Source organism: Bos javanicus, chromosome 7, assembly GCF_032452875.1.
Source record: "Bos javanicus breed banteng chromosome 7, ARS-OSU_banteng_1.0, whole genome shotgun sequence".
NCBI classification, from domain to species: Eukaryota; Metazoa; Chordata; class Mammalia; order Artiodactyla; family Bovidae; genus Bos; species Bos javanicus.
The window spans coordinates 107,409,851-107,429,845 of record NC_083874.1 but is presented as its reverse complement, the minus strand read 5'-3'; the positions used below and the strand labels follow the sequence as shown (position 1 = coordinate 107,429,845).

Genomic DNA, 19,995 nt, shown 5'->3' with positions numbered 1-19,995 from the left:
ATATCTCTGCTTTTTAATACATTGTCTAGGTTGATCATAGTTTTTCTGCCAAGACAGAAGTGTCATAATTTCATAAGATCCATATAGTCTTTGTTGGCAAAGTGATATCTCTGCTTTTTAATACATTGTCTAGGTTGGTCATAGTTTTTCTGCCAAGATGGAAGTGTCATAATTTCATAAGATCCATATAGTCAAAGCTATGGTTTTTCCAGTAGTCATATATAGATGTGAGAGTTGGACCATAAAGCAAGCTAAGCACCAAATAAGTGATGCTTTTGAACTGTAGTGTTGGAGAAGACCCTTGAGAGTCCTTTGGACAGCAAGAAGATCAAACCATAATTTCAAGGCTTCGGTCACCATCCACAGTGATTTTGGAGCCCAAGAAAATAAAATCTGCCACCGTTTCTACTTTTTCCCCATCTATTTGCCACAAAGTGATGGGACTGGTTGCCATGATCTTCAGCTTTTGAATGTTGAGTTTTAAGCCAGCTTTGTCACTTTCCTCTTTCACCTTCATCAAGAGGCTCTTTAGTTACTCTTTGCTTTCTGCCAATATAGTGGCCTCATCTGCATATCTGAGGTTGACAGTTCTCCCAGTAGTCTTGATTCCAGCTGTGCTTCATCCAGCCCGGCACTTCACATGCTGTACTCTGTGTAGAAGTTAAACGGGCAAGGTGACAATGTACAGCCTCGACATACTCTTTTCCCATTTGGAACCAGTCAACTGTTCTAAAACCAGTCAACCAGTTCTAACTGTTGCTTCTTGACCCACATACAGGTTTCTCAAGAGACAGGGAAGATGGTCTGGTACTCCCATCTTTTTAAGAATCTTCCACAGTTTGTCATGATCCACACGGTCAAAAGCTTTAGTGTAGTCAATCAAGCAGATGTTTTTCTGGAATTCCCTTGCTTTCTCTATGATCCAATGAATGTTTGCAATTTGATCTCAGCTTGTACATCTGGAAGTTCTCGGTTCACATACTGCTGAAGCCTAGCTTGAAGGATTTTGAGCATTACCTTGCTAGCATGTGAAAAGAGCACAGTTTGTGGTAGTTTGAGCATTCTTTGGCATTGTCTTTCTTTGAAACTGTAATGAAAACTGACCTTTTCCAACCCTGTGGCCACTGCTGAGTTTTCCAAATTTGATGACATGTTGAGTGCAGCACTTTAACAGCATCATCATTTAGGATTTGAAATAGCTCAGCTGGAATTTTATCACCTCCACTAGCTTTGTTGGTAGTAATGCTTCCTAAGGCCGACTTGACTTCATGTTCTAGGATGTCTGGCTCTAGGTGAGTGACCACACCATCGTGGTTGCCTCAGTCAGTAAGACCTTTTTTGTATAGTTCTGCATAGTCTTGCTACCTCCTCTTAATCTCTCCAGCTTCTGTTAGGTCCTTGCTGTTTCTGTCCTTCCTCATGTCCATCTTTCCATGAAATGTTCCCTTGGTATCTCCAATTTTCTTGAAGGGATCTCTAGTCTTTCCCATTCTACTGTTTTCCTCTACTTCTTTGCAATGTTCATTTAAGAAGGCCTTCTCATCTCTCCTTGCTGTTCTCTGGAGCTCTGCATTCAGTTGGGTATAATTGATTGATTATATATTCTTTGCAGCCAAAGATGGAGAAGCTTTATACAGTCAGCAAAAACAAGACCAGGAGCTGACTGTGGCCCAGATCATGAACTCCTTATTGCCAAATTCAGGCCAAATTGAAGTAGAGAAAACCACTAGCCCATTCAGGCATGACCTGAGTCAAATCTCTTATGATTATAGAAGGGAGGTGATGAATAGATTTAAGGGTTTAGATCTGGTAGACAGACTGTCTGGCAAACTATGGACAGAGATTCGTAACACTGCAGAGGAGGCAATAACCAAAACTATCGCGAAGAAAACAAAATGCAAGAAGGAAAACGGGTTTATCTGAGAAGGCTTTACAAATAGCTGAGAAAAGAAGAGAAGTAAAAGGCAAGGGAGTAAGGGAAAGATATACTCAACTGAATGTAGAGTTCCAGAGAAAAGCAAGGAGAGAAAAGAAGGCCTTCTTAAATGAACAAGTAAAATGATACCAGATGGAATAAAGAATTCTATGAAAGATGACTACATGGATAAATACATAAGATGCTTTAATATACTTTTAAAGATATCTGACTAAACAAAAACAGAAATATTAACAATATAGTATAAAGTTAAAAACATATGCAAAAGTAAAATACATCACAACAATAGCACAAACACAGGAATCATACCAGTGTCAGGATTCCTTGTTGTACAAGGTGATACACTGCCACTTGAAGGTATACTATGGTAAAATAAACATAAAATACAGAAACGGTTATAGCTAATGAGACGACAAAGGAGATACGACAACAAAGAGAATCTTAGGAAATTTTTTCAATTAATTCAGAAGAAGGAAGAAAAAAGGAAAAGTACAAGGAAAAACAATGGAACAAGGGGAAAGACATTGCAAGATGACAAATTTAAACCTAACACTGTCAAAATCAATCCCATTGTAGTCTAACCATCCCAATTAAAAGGTAGAGACTATCAAGATAAAATAGCAAGACCTCATTATATGTGCTTATCAGCAACGTAGGTCAACTATAAAGACTAAAAAATGCTGAAGTGAAAGGATTAAAAAAATACCATGTAAACATTAATCAAAATATCTAATATTAATATCAGAACAAATAACACAGTAAAGAATAATACCAGGGATAATAAAGGTCATTTCATATGAGAGAAAGGTCAGAGCATTAGGAGGGAACAACAATCATGACGGCTGCTTACACTCAATAGCAAGTTTCAAAACTCATTAAGCAAAAAACTGACAAAACTTCGAGAAGAGACAAACACAACCACACTGGGAGATTTCAGTCGCCCTCTCTCAATAATCGAGAGAGCAGGTAAACAAGTATCAGTGAGAACATAGCTTTTAATAATACTGTCAACCACCTGGCCCACGCCAACAGTATAGACCACTGCAAGCAGCAACAGCAGAATACACGTTCTTATAAAGTGCACACGAAGCATTTACCAAGATAAACCAACTGTGGACCTTATAAAATATATTCATAAGTGTAAAAGGAATAAAATCATAAAAAAATTCTCAGAACAAGTGAAATTAAATTATTAATCAAAAATAGAGACTTTTTTAAATGTCAAAACTTAGGAAACAGTACATTTCTAAATAACCTGTGGATGAAAGGGAAAAAAAACAAAAACAAAAGAAATATTTGAAGTATTTTGAACTAAACAAAAATGACGGCATAATACATACAAATTTATGGAATGTTGTTAAAACACTACTTAGGGAAATTCATAGCACTAAATGCCTATATTAGAAAAGAAGACAATTCTCAAATCAATGATCTTTGTTTCCACATTAAAAAAAAAAAACAGACAAACTGGTGCAAACAAAGCCTAAAGCAAGCACAAGGAAGGAAAGAAACAAAGATCAGAGTATAAATCAATTAAAAAGAAAGCAGAAAAACAGAAACAAAACAAAGCCTAAAGCCGACCTGTGAGAAGATTAATGAAGCCAATAAACCTCTAGCCAGAATGATTAGGTAAAAAAGACAAGACAGAAAGTGTCAATAACAAAAATGAGAAAGAAAATATCACTGCAGATTCTGTAAAAGGGTGAAAAAGGAAGTATTCTGAACAACTTAGTACCAATAAACTTAACAAACGAACAATTCCTTGAAAGATACAACCTACTAAAACTCAAAGAAAAAGATAAACAAATAGCTGGTATCACCTAAAGAAACTGAATTTATCGTTTAAAAATTTTAGCTGAAAAGAAAAAAATAAAGCAAGCAGACCCACATGGCTTCACAAGTGAATTCTACCAATATTTAAGAAATACTATGAATTGAACACAAGGATCTCTACAAAATTAAAGAGGGGGAAAATCAAGCAGAGGAAAAGTGTTAAAATTATACCAAAATGAGACTAGCTATTAAAAGAAACAAAGACAAATATGAAAATTCATAAAAACTTAGCCAATCATATCAAATAACATCAAAAATAATAATACATCATAGCCAAGAGGAGTTTATCCCCCGGATGTGAGGTTGGTATAATATTTGAAAAATGTGAAAATCAATCAGAACAACTTACTGTATCAAACTAAAAGAAGAAGAAATACACATCTCCACAGATACAGAAAAATCATTTGACAAAACCTAATTTCCATTACTAAGCAGGAATAAAAGTGGACTTACTCAAGCCAACAGAAAGAAAAATCTTTCAGAAACTATAGTTAACTTCATCCTTACGATGAAAGTCTTCCCCGCTAAGATCAGCAGCAAGGCAAACATGCTTGCTCTTTCTTCTTCTATTCAAGACTATATTGGAGATACTAGCTAGGGAAGTTAGGCGAGGAAAAAGAAAAAAAAAAACCCTCTAGACTAAAAAGGAAAACTGTCTTTATCCGCAGCTAATACGATCCTGTGGGAGTCCTCCTGAGTAGTTATTGACTCTCTATAAGGAAGATGTGACCACCTGAAAATATCATTACATAGTTAACTGGCTCTACTCCAATATAAAAAAGAAATTCAAAATATTAAAAAAGATTAATATAAAAAATATTTTAAAAAGAGAGGATACAACAGCAAATTTTTCCACTTAACAACCATTATGTCAGAACCTTAATTTGGATACAAGTTTTATGGACTCACAAAATTGTTTTATGGCAAACCTAACCACGTATTTAATCAACTAAAAGTATTCAGAATAATATGCAATAGGAAAGGAAAACCTGTGTATTTTGCATTCAAGAACTTACTATTCCATGCTATCAAGAAACATTCTAAATTATTAACTTCAGTTCATAATTTGGTTGTTCTCAGCATACATGTTATAAGTAAAAACCAACAGACTACTGTCCAAATTAGTCCAAGTTAATTTAAGACAAATATTTGTTCCTGCAACACAGACGAGAACAAAATGAGTTTGATATTTAGGATATATTGCAAAATAAAAAAAGTTTAACTAAAATGAAAGTGAAAGGCGCTCAGTCATGTCCGACTCTTTGCAACTCCATGGCCAGAATACTGGAATTCTCTAGGCCAGAATACTGGAGTGGATAGCTTTCCCTTCTCCAGGGGATCTTCCCAACCCAGGGATCAAACCCAGGTCTCCCACATTGCAGGTGGATTCTTTACCAACTGAGCTATCAGGGAAGCCCAGCAAAAATGATGCTCTACTAATATTATAAATGAATGCTATCCTTTACATTCGATAACATAAATCAGTGTTTCTTTGATATAAATTCTAACATTGAAAACTGAAAGTAAATCAGTGTTTCTTTGATATAAATTCTAACATTGAAAACTGAAAGTATTTTGTGTAATCCATACAGCAGGGGTCAGGAGTCTGGAACGTCAGTATGAACCCAGGCTGCCTATTGATCTACTACTGTGGCTGAACCTCCAGTTGCAGTCACTGAACCTGGATTCTAAGCCAGTTCTCCATCAATTCCAGAATTTAACTCTGACTCACTACAGGAACTGCTGCCAGGTGCTATATCCTCCAGAGCCTTGTCTTCTCAGGGTGGATCCCATGTGTTGGACTGAGTTTTCAAATAGCTTTCCCAAGACCTCCCAATTCCTAAAGTAAAGACTCTAAACACCAGACCCGTGGTTTGGCTCTCCACCGCCAGTGCCCCAGCAGCTCCTAGAGCCCATTCCAGAAATGGCCTGGTGGGGCCTCCCCAGATAAACTACGGTTCTGACATAAAACCTGTAAATGCTGCAAGAATCTGCCCACACATCATGCTTATAAAGAGTAAACAACTTCACACACACACAAACAACCCCTATTTCCATGATAAATGTAGAAGCAGTTTGAAAACCAGGTTTTCAGAAGTACAGGTTTATACTTTTTCATATAAACAGGAGTATAAGGATAGCTATGATTATAAAAGGGAAATTTCCGTGTGTCTCATGCATTTACATAGTTACATAAGAACTTATTTTACAAGTACATCCTCTACACATTATAAATTGATTTAATGAGAGGAATTAAATTCTTGAAAACAGGAACACACTATCACTAACACCTTTAGAAAGGAAATGCATTAATAAATAAGCTCACATATTTTAACAGGAGACTCAGTCAAATAATATGGTTCTTAAGATCAATTAAAGCTATAGTCTTCAGATTTTCTAGTTTCCTTCTTATTACTAACACAGCAATAAATGGTGTTTTATCTCTGCTGCTGCTGCTAAGTCACTTCAGTCGTGTCCGACTCTCTACAACCCCAGAGATGGCAGCCCAACAGGCTCCCTCATCCCTGGGATTCTCCAGACAAGAACACTGGAGTGGGTTGCCATTTCCTTCTCCAATGCATGAAAGTGAAAAGTGAAAGTGAAGTCACTCAGTCCTGTCCGACTCCTAGCGACCCCATGGACTGCAGCCTACCAGGCTCCTCTGTCCATGGGATTTGCCAGGCAAAAGTATTGGAGTGGGTTACCATTGCCTTCTCCAGTTTTATCTCTACCAAAAGTAATAAAGAACAATTATTACCTGTGAATAATCTTTGATAATATAAACATTAGGTACAAGAACTATTTAAAATTTATGATACCAGAATTAGATTTCATGTTTTAATCAAAAATAAACTATCATTAAAAGTAGGTATCAAAGACTTGGGAGTAATAGTGTATTTCTTTTCCTAACTAATCATTCTCCAACAGATGTAGACCTACTGTGAAATACTTCACATAGATGGATTACAATATAAATGAATTAAGTCATCACTTGCTCTGGGTGAATTCAAATATGGATATTTATACTACAGGAAATTTGAGAATGCTAGCCAAGCATTAGGTAATGAACTTTATAAAACTTACTCTTTGACAGACTGAGTAGTAATGCTCAATGTACAAAACTGTTTTTAAATTACTCTTGATGGCTTAGCAAAGGCTAAATTTTGAAACAGGAGACTTGAAGTTCCCAAGTTAGAACATCAACTAGCAATGGGTAAGTTCCTTGAATGTTTGAACCTCAACAACTTAAAGATAGCAAATAATACTCAGTAAATATTTCTTGATTATATAAAGCACTCTTTAAGACAAAAAAGGAATAATACTTAGGTATATGAAATTTGAAAATTACGAAATAATCATACAACATTGGAACTTACATCCAAGACTGACTCCAAAGTCTGACTTTGCACTTTTATTCTTTTCTTCACTTAAATAACTTACATAACTTAACTACAAAGGCATTTTAAAAGATAAATTTGCATTAAAAAGAGATCAGGGTCTCAAAATGTTGGTTGAGGCACAAGAAAAAATAAGTAAAAATAAGCAAACTGTGAATATTAATTCATCTTCCCTAAAAAAGCAGCAGAAACCCTGCAAGAAACAGAAACAGGAATAACAATGTGGGAGGGGTAGAGACAGGGTGAGAGAGAGACGCCAAGGACAGGCTTTAGGGAGTCCTGGGAGGGAGAGCCGGGGCAGAAGGGAGGGAGGCAGGGGAGGGCGGGGAGGGAAGCAGGGGAGGGGCAGGGAGGGAGCAGAGGGGAAGGCTGGAAAGGGCAGCAGGAGGAGGCAGGGAAGCGGGGCAGAAAGGCCGGGCGGAGAAGAGAGAGCGGAACACAGCTTCCAAATCCCTCTCTCTTCTAGTCTACCGGGACTAACAAGAACACCGCGTGTTTGGATATGTTGTGCAAAACATATCCAAACACGGGAGCTGTTTATCTACCTCAACAACACAATAGAAGAATATGCAACCAGAAGACAAAGAGAGAATACAGTAATAAAAGAGGAAGGTAAGTTAAACGATACAACTTTTTCAGAGCTGCTCGTTGTTGAGCAGCTCGTTGCACGTGACTAGAGCACACAAGGACTGGGGCCCCAGGCTCCTCGGTCCACAGAATCGTCCAGGCAAGAATGCGGGAGTTGGTTCCATTTCCATCCCCAACAGAGCTGCTAATAATGTTTATATATGACCAAGAAAAAAGAAACTTTTATAATTAACAAAATCTAAATATGAAGACTATTTAGTCACATTTACAACTATAACCAGAAATCTCTGTTAAAAACATAATGTTTCTCTTTCCATTTATTTCCAAAGCGTATTATGAAAATTTTAGGACAATAAAATTGAGCTATAAAAGCAAAACTAAGCTATAAAATGACTTGTGATTTTAATGGTACTTAAATACAGGTAAAAAGAGGATTAATAAAGACTTCTAAACAAATATGACTTTATTTTTCTTATTTAATATTAATTCAATAAGTAAATCTGAAGGCTGAGGGAAAATTTTAAACATTCTTTGCACCCTATCACAAGTACTACATAATTCTATTTAGTGTGAACTACTCAAAAATAGTTTCTACCTCAAAAAGAAAAAATTATTCCGTTTGATAATTTGTCTATTTAGGCTTATTTTAATAAACCTATATGTTAATCAGTCTAAGTGGATTCACTCCACCACTTATAAAGATAACTTTCAAATGATAAAAATAAAAGTCACTACAATAAACATTATTCCTAATTGTGCCATACCTTTAGCTACAGCTTCTTTATATTTCTCTTTGGCGGAATTCATTTCTTTTATTAATTGTCTATAGCTGGTTTTTAATTTCTCTAATTCTGTCTTTGTAACCTGTCAAAAAAAAGAAATGCAAAAAGATTTTTAAAAGCTTAAATTTACATCTGGCAAGAACTTAAATTTCAAAGCATTAACTGATGCATCTTTTACTGCTTATGAGTCAGAAGTGCTCTTTAATATATAATTATAAACAATAAACTAAAATTAGCTTAGAAACTGGTGATAAATTCAAAGCATATGAAAAAAAGAAAAACATTTCTTAAAAAGAAGAGCAAATCATAAACTAGTGCTGTCATTACCTAAAATTGAAAGGCCAATAATTTATTGCTATTTACAGAAATATTTTCTCTAATAAAAAAACTAATTTAAAATTCTTATTTTAATCATACAGAATAACTCTGAGTGGTCATAATTCACCATTTCTAATATGAATTTTTTTTTTACACTGTAACATCTCTGAAAAGATGCATCCAATTAATGTTGACCAGGCAGCATTCATGACAGTGGTCACAGCATGCACACATTAACTTGGTTATTATTTCTGCAGAAAGGCTTGACAAATCCAAGTCCTTGACTCTGTAGTCAGCCATAAAAAGCGTTCAAGAAAAAACTGAGAATCTTAGATGGTATCTGAAAAACATCTACTAAGACTTCTGAGAAGAGTTAAGAAATCAGCACCATTAAAAACTTGCTAAAGGGACATAAGCAACTTGGAAGCAAGTCCCAGAGCCTACTTTAAACAAATTCTGCATCACCAAGGCTCTTGACAGTATGGAAGACAGCACTGTGTAAGTGAACAAAAATGTCAACAACTATGATAGATATGTGCTAAGTCGCTTCAGTCGTGTTCACATCCTTGCAACTCTATGAATTGTAGCCCACCAGGTGCCTCTGTCCATGGAATTCTCCAGGCAACAATATTACAGTGGGTTGCCATGCCTCTTCCAGGGGATCTTCGCAACCCAGGGGTCGAACCCACATCTCTTATATCTCCTGCATTGCAGGGAGGTTCTTTACCACTAGCGCCACCTGGGAAGCCCCATGATATATAGATACCGTTCATCATTTAGTCAATAAGTCATGTCCGACTCTTGCAACCCCATGGACTGCAGCGCACGCGGTTTCTCTGGCCATGGGATTCTCCAGGCAAGAATACTGTAGTGGGTCACCATTTCCTTCTCCAGGGGATCTTCCCGACCCAGGGATCGAACCTGCATCTTCTGCATTGCAGGCGGATTCTTTACAGACTGAGCCACCAGGGAAGCCCATGATACAGATATAGATAGAAATGACTTCAAATCATTTCCTTTTAAAAGAAAACCTCAGTGGTTAACATGTTTTAACGGACTTTACCTTTTAGAGCAGTTTTAGTATCACAGCAAAACTGAGCACAAAGTACAGAGATTTTCCATTTGTCCCTCATCCCTACTCGTGCATGGCCTCACTGATCAACATGCTCCACTCGAGTTTGTCTGTACGTTTGTTACAACTGATGAACCTATAAGAACATATCATTCTCGCACAAGTACACAGGTTACATTAAGTTCCACTCGTGGAGTGTATTTTATGGTTTTGAACAAATATACCGTGACATGTATCCCACCACTACAGGACCACACACAGATGTTTCACCGTCTAAGACCCTCCGTGCTCCACTTGTTCACAAACCCCTAGCAACCGATGATCTTTTTACTACCTTCACAGCTCTGACTTCTCGAGAATACCATATAGGTAGAATCATATATATTTTTCAGATTGGCTTCTTTCACTTAGTGGGCCTCCCTGGTGGCTCAGATGGTAAACAATTTGCCTACGTTGTGGGAGGCCTGGGTTCAATCCCTGGGTCGGGAAGATCCCCTGGAGAAGGGAATGGCAATGCACTCCAGCATTCCTGCCTGGAGAATCCCATGGACAGAGGAGCCTGGCGGGCACCAGTCAGTCAGACACAACTGAGCAACGAACACTTTCCCTTCCTTTCACTTGGTAATATACATTTAAGGGTCCTGCATATCTTTCTTGGTAGCTCATTTCCTTTGAGCACTGAATAATATTCCATTGTCTGGATGCACCACAGTTTATCCATTCATTACTAAAAGACATCTTGGTGGCGTCTACGTTTTGACAATTATGAATAAAGCTGTTATAAACTGCTATGTGTGGGCTTTAGTGTAGACATATGTTCTCAACTTCTTTGGATAAATACCAAGGAGCTCAATTTTTGGAACCTACGGTGAAACTATTTTTATTTTTGTAAAACACAACCAAACTGTCTTCAAAGTGGCTGAATTATTATGTAATCCCACCAGCAATGAATGAGAGTTCCTGTTGCTCCATAACCTCACCAGTATTTGATGTCGTCAGTGTTCTGGATTTGGGACATTCTAATGTGGGGCAGTGGTATCTCATTGTTCCTTTAGTTTGCATTTCCCTGATGGCATAAAATTTGAGCAAATTTTTATCTGCTTATTTGCCATCTGTGTATCTTCTTTGGTGACGTGTTTATTTTTTCATAAGGTTGCTTCTTGTCTTAACGGACTTAGAGTTCTTTCTGTGTTTTAGATAACAGTCTTTTATCAAATGTCCTTACAAACTTTTTCTCCCAGTTTACAGTTCATCTTCTCATTCCTTTGATATTGTATTTTGTAGAAGTGTGGTTTTTGGTTTTTGGTTTTTGGTTTTTTTGAGGAGACTGTGTGTGTGTATGTGTGTGTATAAATATATATTTGCAGTAGGCAAGAAATATGGACACTTCCATCTGCATGACTGCCCATCACAGTTTACTGCTCTGGTCTCAGGGAACTGAACATTTTTCAATTGGGCACACCTTTAAACTGATGTATCCCATTCATGTCTGTTGTTGAAACCTGTCTGAAAATTTTCCCAATCTGATTCATTTTATCTTGTGTATCAGGCTGCTTTCAGCTCATTGTTCTTTTAAATTTGTGAAGTCATTATATAGCTTATACTTGCTTACAGACGACCCAGAGTGTGCTTGAGACTCTACTGCGTCTGACTTTCAACGCTCTTCAGTTCAGTTCAGTTCAGTTGCTCAGTTGTGTTTGACTCTTTGTGGACTGCAGCACGCCGGGCCTCCCTGCCCATCACCAACTCCCAGAGTTTACTCAAACTCATGTCCAGTGAGTCGGTGATGCCACCCAACCATCTCATCCTCTGTCATCCCCTTCTCCTGCCTTCAATCTTTCCCAGCATGAGGGTCTTTTCTAATAAATCAGTTCTTCACATCAGGTGGCCAAAGGATTGGAGTTTCAGCTTCAGCATCAGTCTTTGCAATGAACACTCAGGACGGATTTCCTTTAGGATGGACTGGTTGGATCTCCTTGCAGTCCAAGGGACTCACAAGAGTCTTCTCCAACACCACAGTTCAAAAGCATCAATTCTTCGGTGCTCAGCTTTCTTCACAGTCCAACTCTCACATCCATACATGACCACTGGAAAAACCATAGCCTTGACTAGATGAACCTTTGTTGACAAAGTAATGTCTCTGCTTTTGAATATGCTATCTAGGTTGGTCATAACTTTCCTTCCAAGCAGTAAGCGTCTTTTAATTTCATTGCTGCAGTCACCTGCAATGATTCTGGACCTCAAAGAAATAAAGTCTGCCACCATTTCCCCATCTATTTGCCATGAATCTGATGGGACCAGATGCCATGATCTTCGTTTTCTGCATGTTGAGCTTTAAGCCAGCTTTTTCACTCTCCTCTTTCACTTTCATCAAGAGGCTCTTTAGTTCCTCTTCACTTTCTGCCATAAGGGTGGTGTCATCTGCATATCTGAGGTTATTGATATTTCTCCCAGCAATCTTGATTCCAGCTTGTGCTTCTTCCAGCCCAGGGTTTCTCATGATGTACTCTGCATAGAAGTTAAATAAGCAGGGTGACAATATACAGCCTTGATGTACTCCTTTTCCTATTTGGAACCAGTCTGTTGTTCCATGTCCAGTTCTAACTGTTGCTTCTTGACCCGTATACAGGTTTCTCGAGAGGCAGGTCAGGTGGTCTGGTATTCCCATCTCTTGAAGAATTTTCCACAGTTTGTTGTGATCCACACAGTCAATTCCCTTACCTTCCTCTAAATTCTGTAATAAAGATGCCACACCCTTGGAGACTAGAGTCACAGCTTTGTACTTTGACTCACATCCAACGTAAGTAAAATTTCTCGGAATGAAAACTCACGATGTCCTTTGCTGTATGCCACACATGTCACACACATTTCTGCAGAGCTATAATTTTTTAAAAAAGAGAGAAAGGAGGGAATCCCCTGGCAGTCCTGCGGTTAGGACTCTGTGCTTTCACTGCTGAGGGTCTGGGTTCAATCCCTGGTCGGGGAACTAACATTCTACAAGCCGTATGGTACAGCCAAAAATGAACATTTTTTTAAAGAAAGAGAGACAAAAAGGAAGGGCAGAAAAGAGAACAGAAGTCTTACATTTTTATGAATTCCAGCTTATCAATGATTTCTCCATGGATCATTTTGGTGTTCTATCTAAAAAATCATCTCCATATCTGAGGTTATCTAGGTTTTCTATTTATCTTCTAGGTGTTTTACAGTTTTGAATTTTACATTTCAGTCTGTGATCCATTTTGAGTTAATTTTTGTGACTGGTGTAAAATCTGTGTAAGGATTCATTATTTGCACATTTTTTTTGTCCCTGTTCCAGTGCCATTTGTTGAAAATATTAACTGTTCTCCCCTGTGCTGACTTTGCCCCTTTCTTCCAAAGATCAGTCAACTATATTTATATGAATCTACTTCTGGACTCTATATTCCGTTTCACTGATCTATTTGTTTATCTGTTTATTTTCTTTCACAAACGCCAAACTCTCTTGATCAGTGTCTTTATAATAAATCTGAAAGTCACATAATGTTGGTCTTCCAAATTTGTTCTCCAATGTTCTGTCGCCTACTCTGGGTCTTTTGCTACTCCACATGAATTTTAGAATCAGTTTGGCATTTGCTGGGATTGTGATTGGGATCTGTATTAAATCTATAGTGCAAAATGGGAAAAACTGATATCTTGACAATATTGAGGACACAGGATAACAATTATTTCTCCACTGATTTCTCTCATCAGTTCAGCATCAGTTCAGTTCAGTTCAGTTCAGTTGCTCAGTCGTATCCAACTCCTTGCGACCCCATGAACCGCAGCACGCCAGGCCTCCCTGTCTATCACCAACTCCCGAAGTTTACTCAAACCCATGTCCATTGAGTCAGTGATGCCATCCAGCCATCTCATCCTATGTCATCCCCTTTTCCTCCTGCCCCCAATCCCTCCCAGCATCAGAGTCTTTTCAAATGAGTCAGCTCTTTGCATCAGGTGGCCAAAGTATTGGAGCCTCAGCCTCACCATCAGCCCTTCCAATCAACACCCAGGACTGATTTCCTTTAGGATGAACTGTTTGGATCTCCTTGCAGTCCAAGGGACTCTCAAGAGTCTTCTCCAACACCACAGTTCAAAAGCATCAATTCTTCGGCGGTCAGCTTTCTTCACAGTCCAATTCTCACATCCATACATGACCACTGGAAAAACCATAGCCTTGACTAGATGGACCTTTGTTGGCAAAGTAATGTCTCTGCTTTTGAATATGCTATCTAGGTTGGTCATAACTTCCCTTCCAAGGAGTAAGCGTCTTTTAATTTCATGGCTGCAGTCACCATCTGCAGTGATTTTAGAGCCCACAAAAATAAAGTCAGCCACTGTTTCCCCATCTATTTCCCATGAAGTGATGGGACCGGATGCCATCATCTTAGTTTTCTGAATGTTGAGCTTTAAGCCAACTTTTTTACTCTCCTCTTTCACTTTCATCAAGAGGCTCTTTAGTTCTTCTTCATTCTGTCATTGTTCTCCTATAGATCTTGTACATACACTTTGTTAGATTTATACCTAAGTATTTCATTTTTTGAGGTTCTAATGTAGATGGTATTGTGCTTTTAATTTCATATTCTACCTGTTCATTGTTAATACATAGGGAAGTGATTGATTTTTGTATGCTAACACTGTATCCTGCAAAGTGAAATCAGTCAGTTGTGTCTGACTCTTTGCAACCTCATGGACTGTGGCCCTCCTGGCTCTGTCCAAGGGATTTTCCAGGCATGAATACTGGAGTGGGTTGCCATTTCCTGCAAACTTGCTATAACTGATTGTTTGTTTCAAGAGTTTTTGGTTTATTCTCTCAGATTATCTACATAAACAACCATGTCATTTGTAAATAATGACATTCCCAATCTGTATACATTTTATTTCTTGTCCTGGTCTTGTTTCATTAGTTAAGATTGACAGGATTTTTTTAACAAGCAGTGGCAAGCGGGGGACATCCATGTCTTGCTCTGATCTTAATGGGAAAGTTACATGTTTCTCACATTTATGTATGATGTTAGCTGGAAGTTTTTTGCAGATATTCTTTATCAAGTTGAGGAAGTTCACCTTTATTCCTAGTTTACTGAGAGTTTTTAATCACGAATTGGTGGTAGATTTTGTCAGATGCTTTCTCTCCATCTATTCATATGCTCATGTAATTTTTCTTTTTAGTTTGTTGATATAATGGACTCCATTAATTGATTTTCAAATATTGAACCAAACTTTCACAACTGAAATAAATTCCACTTGTCAAGGTGCATAAATTCTTTTTCTACACTGTTGGATTTTATTTCTCAATAGTTCAAAGACGTTTGCATCTATGTTCATGAGAGACATTGGTTTATAGCTTCCTAATATCTTTGTCTGCTTTTGGTGTTTGATAATACTAGCATCCTAGAATGGGATTGGTAAGCTTCTCTCTGTTTCTTTTTCTGAGGTAAGTCTGTAGAAAAGTGGTGCAATTTCTTCCTTGAATGTTTGATAGAATTCACCAGTGAAGGCATCTGAGCTTGAAGCCTTCTGAGCCTGGTGCCTTCTGTTTTGGAAGGTTATTAATGATCGATTCAATTACTTTAATAGATACCTGCCTGTTCAGACTGTCCATGTCATCTTATGTGAGTTTCAGCAGATTGTGTCATTCAAGGCATGCTCCCATTTCTCCCAGCTTATCAAATTTATGGACACAGGGTTGATTAAAGAGTATTCCTTCATTATCCTTTTAATAGCCATGGAATACATAGTCATGTCTCCTCTTTCACTTCTGATATTAGTCATTTGTACCCACACTGGTTTTTTTGTTAGCCTGGCTAGAGACTTGTTGATTTCATTTACCTTCTCGAAAATCAGATTTTGGTTTTGCTGACTTTTCTTAATTAGTTTCCTGTTTTCCTTTTCACTGAGTTCTACTCTAATTTTCATTAGTTCTTTTCTTCTGTGTACTTTGGATTCAATCTGTTCTTCTTTTTCTACCGTTTCTTCTAAGGTAGAAGCAGAGATGATTGATTTTAGATCTTTCTTTCTTTCTAACAAATGCAGTCCATGCTATAAATTTCCCTCTAAGCACTGCATTTGCTATATCCCACACATTTTGATAAGTTTTCTTTTCAGTTTCATTTAGTTCAACATATCTTTATATTTTTCTTGAGATTTCTTCCTTGGTCCATGGGTTATTTAGAAGTGTGTTGTTTAATCTCCAAGTATTTGGGGATTTTCTAGCTATCATACTGTATCAATTCCACTCTTTTAAATATATTTTGATGTAGCTTATAACCTGAATGTGGAACATCTTGCTGAATTGTGCAATATAAGCTTGAGAAGAATGTGTATTCCCCTGTTTGTGCATGAAGTAGTCAATAGTGTCCATCACATCTGGCTGACTAATGACATTATTGAGTTCACTCTGTCCTTACTCACTTTCTGTCTGCTGCATCTGTCCATTTCAGATGGGGGTGGGGGAAAGGTACCGAAATCTCCAACTGTAATGGAGGTCCACTCATTTCTCCCTACAATTTTAACAGTTTCGCAGTCCTACCAATATTTTGATGCTATGCTGTTAAGCACATGTACATTAAGGATTGTACTGTCTTCCTGGAGAACGGACCCCTTCAACATTCTGTAACTCTCCTCTTTATCCCTGATAAATGTCCTTGCTTTGAAGTCTGTCTTATCTGAAATTAATATAGCTACTCCCACTTTCTTTGTATTAGGGTCAGTACATCTTTCTCCATCCATTTACTATTAATCTGTATGTGTCTTTATATATAAAGTGGGTTTCTTATAGACAACATATAGTTGTTGCCCTTTCCTCAGATCAGCCAGGCTCCAGCTCAACAGCTTCTTCTGAGGATAGACCTTGGTAGGAACAGAATGCTCTAACCTATGTCAGAATGGTTCCCTTTCTCTTCCACTGCCAAGATCATGAGTTTTTTTTTTTTCCCCCTATATTCACTGTGAGTACCTCACAGAGATTCAGGAGGTAAAAGTCACAAGTGTGAAGACCCCTCAATGAGTGGGTCCTCCTGGAGTTTTCAACCATCAGAGCGTCCAGAATTTGTCAGTTATAGTTTGGGTTTTTCTACACCTAACACTTGTTCTTTCTTATCTCTCCTTGCTATTCTTTGGAACTCTGCATTCAGATGCTTATATCTTTCCTTTTCTCCTTTGCTTTTCGCTTCTTTTCACAGATGGCTGGATGGCATCACTGACTCTATGGACATGAGTTTGGGTGAATTCCGGGAGTTGGTGATGGACAGGGAGGCCTGGCGTGCTGGATTCATGGGGTTGCAAAGAGTCGGACACGACTGAGCGACTGAACTGAGCTGAACACTTGTTCTCAAGTCTGATGCTGCTCTGGTTAGTTGTGATTCTCTATTTTCACTTGTCCAGTTTGGGGGACAGTCATTTTGCTCTGTGACCTATGTTCTCTAATGGATCTAAGAAGAGTTGCTGATTTTTCAATTTGTTCCAATTTTTATTTGCTGTTAGGATGGAGTGACAATTCCAAGCTTCTTACATGCTGGATTGGAAAATGGAAGTCTTAACTTCTGAAGTTGCTAAAGAACCAATTCACTGTTTGTAAACCGGCAAATTAATGTCTAAAAGCAAGTATTTGTCTTACCTTTCTTGCATGATCTATACCTCATGGCAACCAAATAGCTGATACAGGAAAAACTTTTACTGAAAATTCCAGCTAACAATTGCATCAGGAATGACAGAAGTAAAATATTGTCGTTTTACAACCTCCACTGAACTAATGGATCTGAGCAGTGGACATCAAGTGCTTCATTAGGTGAAAGGCTGAAGAGAAAATTTTTAATAGATTGACAAGGCTGGCAGCACTGGTACCTGTTAGCAGATAATATATACCTCTTGTTATGAAACAACAGGAAATCTATACCAGCCCGAAATAAACAGCAAGAGTATTGTCAAGCCTCTAGATCTAACTTCCAGTTTGCTGGAAAACTGAAGGATAAAGGAATACATGAAACTGCATTACAAGATACTAACAGCAAAATCCAAAATGAAAGAATTCAATTCTATTGAGTAAGTTACCCAGTTTCTTTAAATGCACAGCATTTTAAAAGTAGGGTGGCAAGGAGAGCCTACAGATTAAAAGAGATTATTAAAAGGCAATGTATTAGCCAGGTTTGGATCATGATTCAAATGAACCAACTGCAAAAATAACATTTAACAATTATTTGAGCACAATCAGGATAATTAATAATATTAAGGAATTATCTTTATTTTTAGGTGAGTTCGTAACATAGTTTTCTTAAAGAGTAATTATTTAGCAATAAATAATATTTACAGATAAAAGTAAAAAACTGGAATTTTCTATAAAATTATCCAATGTAGAAGAAAGGTAGGTGAGAGTACAGATGAAAAAAACAAACCAAAATATTGACTAGGTGGATGGACAGGTCAATGGGAGTTCATTTAATTATTCTCTCTTCTTCTGTACACTTGAAAATTTTCACAATTAAAACCACTGTAAAAAGTTAGGCAGAAGGGACAGACACCAGTTGTGAAGAAAATTTAGAAGTATCCCAACTAATTTATTTTGGCAGCATTTCTTTCGTGTGAATATATAATCACATATCTTATAATCAATCATGTTTTATATTCAATAAAAATAAGATACTACTTATTAGAGACATTGAAATCTATTTCTTACCAGAAAATAGTGACTAAACACTTTTTAAAGTCAAACAGGATATAGCATCTCAGTGAATCTAAAACTCACACTAAAGAAAGAATCCCAGAGTGGGAAGACAAACCTTAATCATCTCTGCCTCGATCTGCTGATGGACGCCTATGTAACTCTTCTTCACCTGCTGCTTATCTTTGATCATCATGGTGAGCCTGTGTAAGGGCCCAGAATTCAGGTCCTCCGCATGTGTCTTCATGATCCTGCTGAGCTGTTCCGTCTGCTGAATCATAAGTAGCCAAGACTTTTTAAAAAATAAGAAACAAAATTAGCATTTGTATTAGAGGCTTCCATTTCACTGTGTTCAGGAACCTTAAACATTTAGTTTTACACAAATTATTACACTAATATAAAAATAACAGGTTTCTGGCAATTATGCAATAAGCTATATGAATGTTTTGTATACAACATCTTTAAATTCAAGCACAAACGCTTCAAAATTCAGTAAGCAGAGAGTGTGCATGACAGCAGGACAGGCCTGAGGGCTCATGGAGAGCCCAGTCCTGCAGCCTCACTGCACCACTTCTTGTCTGCCTTCCAACACGGATGTATTGCTTCTGCCCACACTCTTCCATTGTCTCAGTAAGGAAACCACTTCCCAACAGTCACATGCAACAGAAGCTCACCCATCTTCACTGTAACCTGTCTCTCTGCGGCATCTGATCCCACCGACTCACACTTCCTGAAACTCTCGTTGCTGGTTTCTACGGCCTCTTTTCTTCCAACATACTAACCTGCCTTCCTCCCTTTCTACAAATTCCTTCTCAATCTTTATACCTGCTCTCCTTTTGCTGCCTATGTCTTAAATACTTGAATTCTCTAGATTTCTATCTTTTGTCTTCTCTTAATAAATTAGTTAGAAACCATTCGTTGTTCTAGCTTAACATGTTGCTTCAACAGCAGACACACATCATGCTGGGTTTGGGACAAGTGGGCACATAGATACAGCTGAATCCTATTCAGAAACAAGTTTAGTTTGGTCAGAGAGGATCCATATTAAAGATATACACACAAAAAATAGACAAGGCATGTTTGGATATTTCTCAAAAGTAATTTTTCTACACTATTACTTTTGATCTGTGAATGAACAGAATTAATTTCATTACTGTTAGTATTCCAAGGTAATCCTAAAACAAAATTTATTAAGTATCTAAATCATAGGCTAGCCTAAAGGAAGCAAAAAATTCGTGGTCACAGTCAGAACTCTCCAGGGTCTAACTGGGTATTCTTGTGTTTGATACACTGCAGTATATGTTCTTTTTAAAAAAGTAATCTTTGAGGACATTTCTTTAGGGAAAAAGGTCATTTTAGTTGTAAAATTTCAGTTGCTTTTAAAAACACAAGACAGG

The 19,995-nt window shown here is 37.6% G+C and overlaps 1 protein-coding gene across 2 annotated transcripts in view; it reads right to left on the bottom strand.

Annotated features, from left to right (window-relative positions):
• Positions 1 to 19,995, bottom strand: part of FER (FER tyrosine kinase) — a 467,773-nt gene that overhangs the window by 366,464 nt on the left and 81,314 nt on the right. For both annotated transcript variants that reach the window (XM_061424535.1, XM_061424536.1), the window contains 2 exons: positions 18,717 to 18,890; positions 8,520 to 8,619 (listed from right to left, as the gene is read on the bottom strand). In XM_061424535.1, coding sequence (XP_061280519.1) covers positions 8,520 to 8,619; positions 18,717 to 18,890 — 274 coding nt within the window. The remainder of the gene's footprint in view (positions 1 to 8,519; positions 8,620 to 18,716; positions 18,891 to 19,995) is intronic.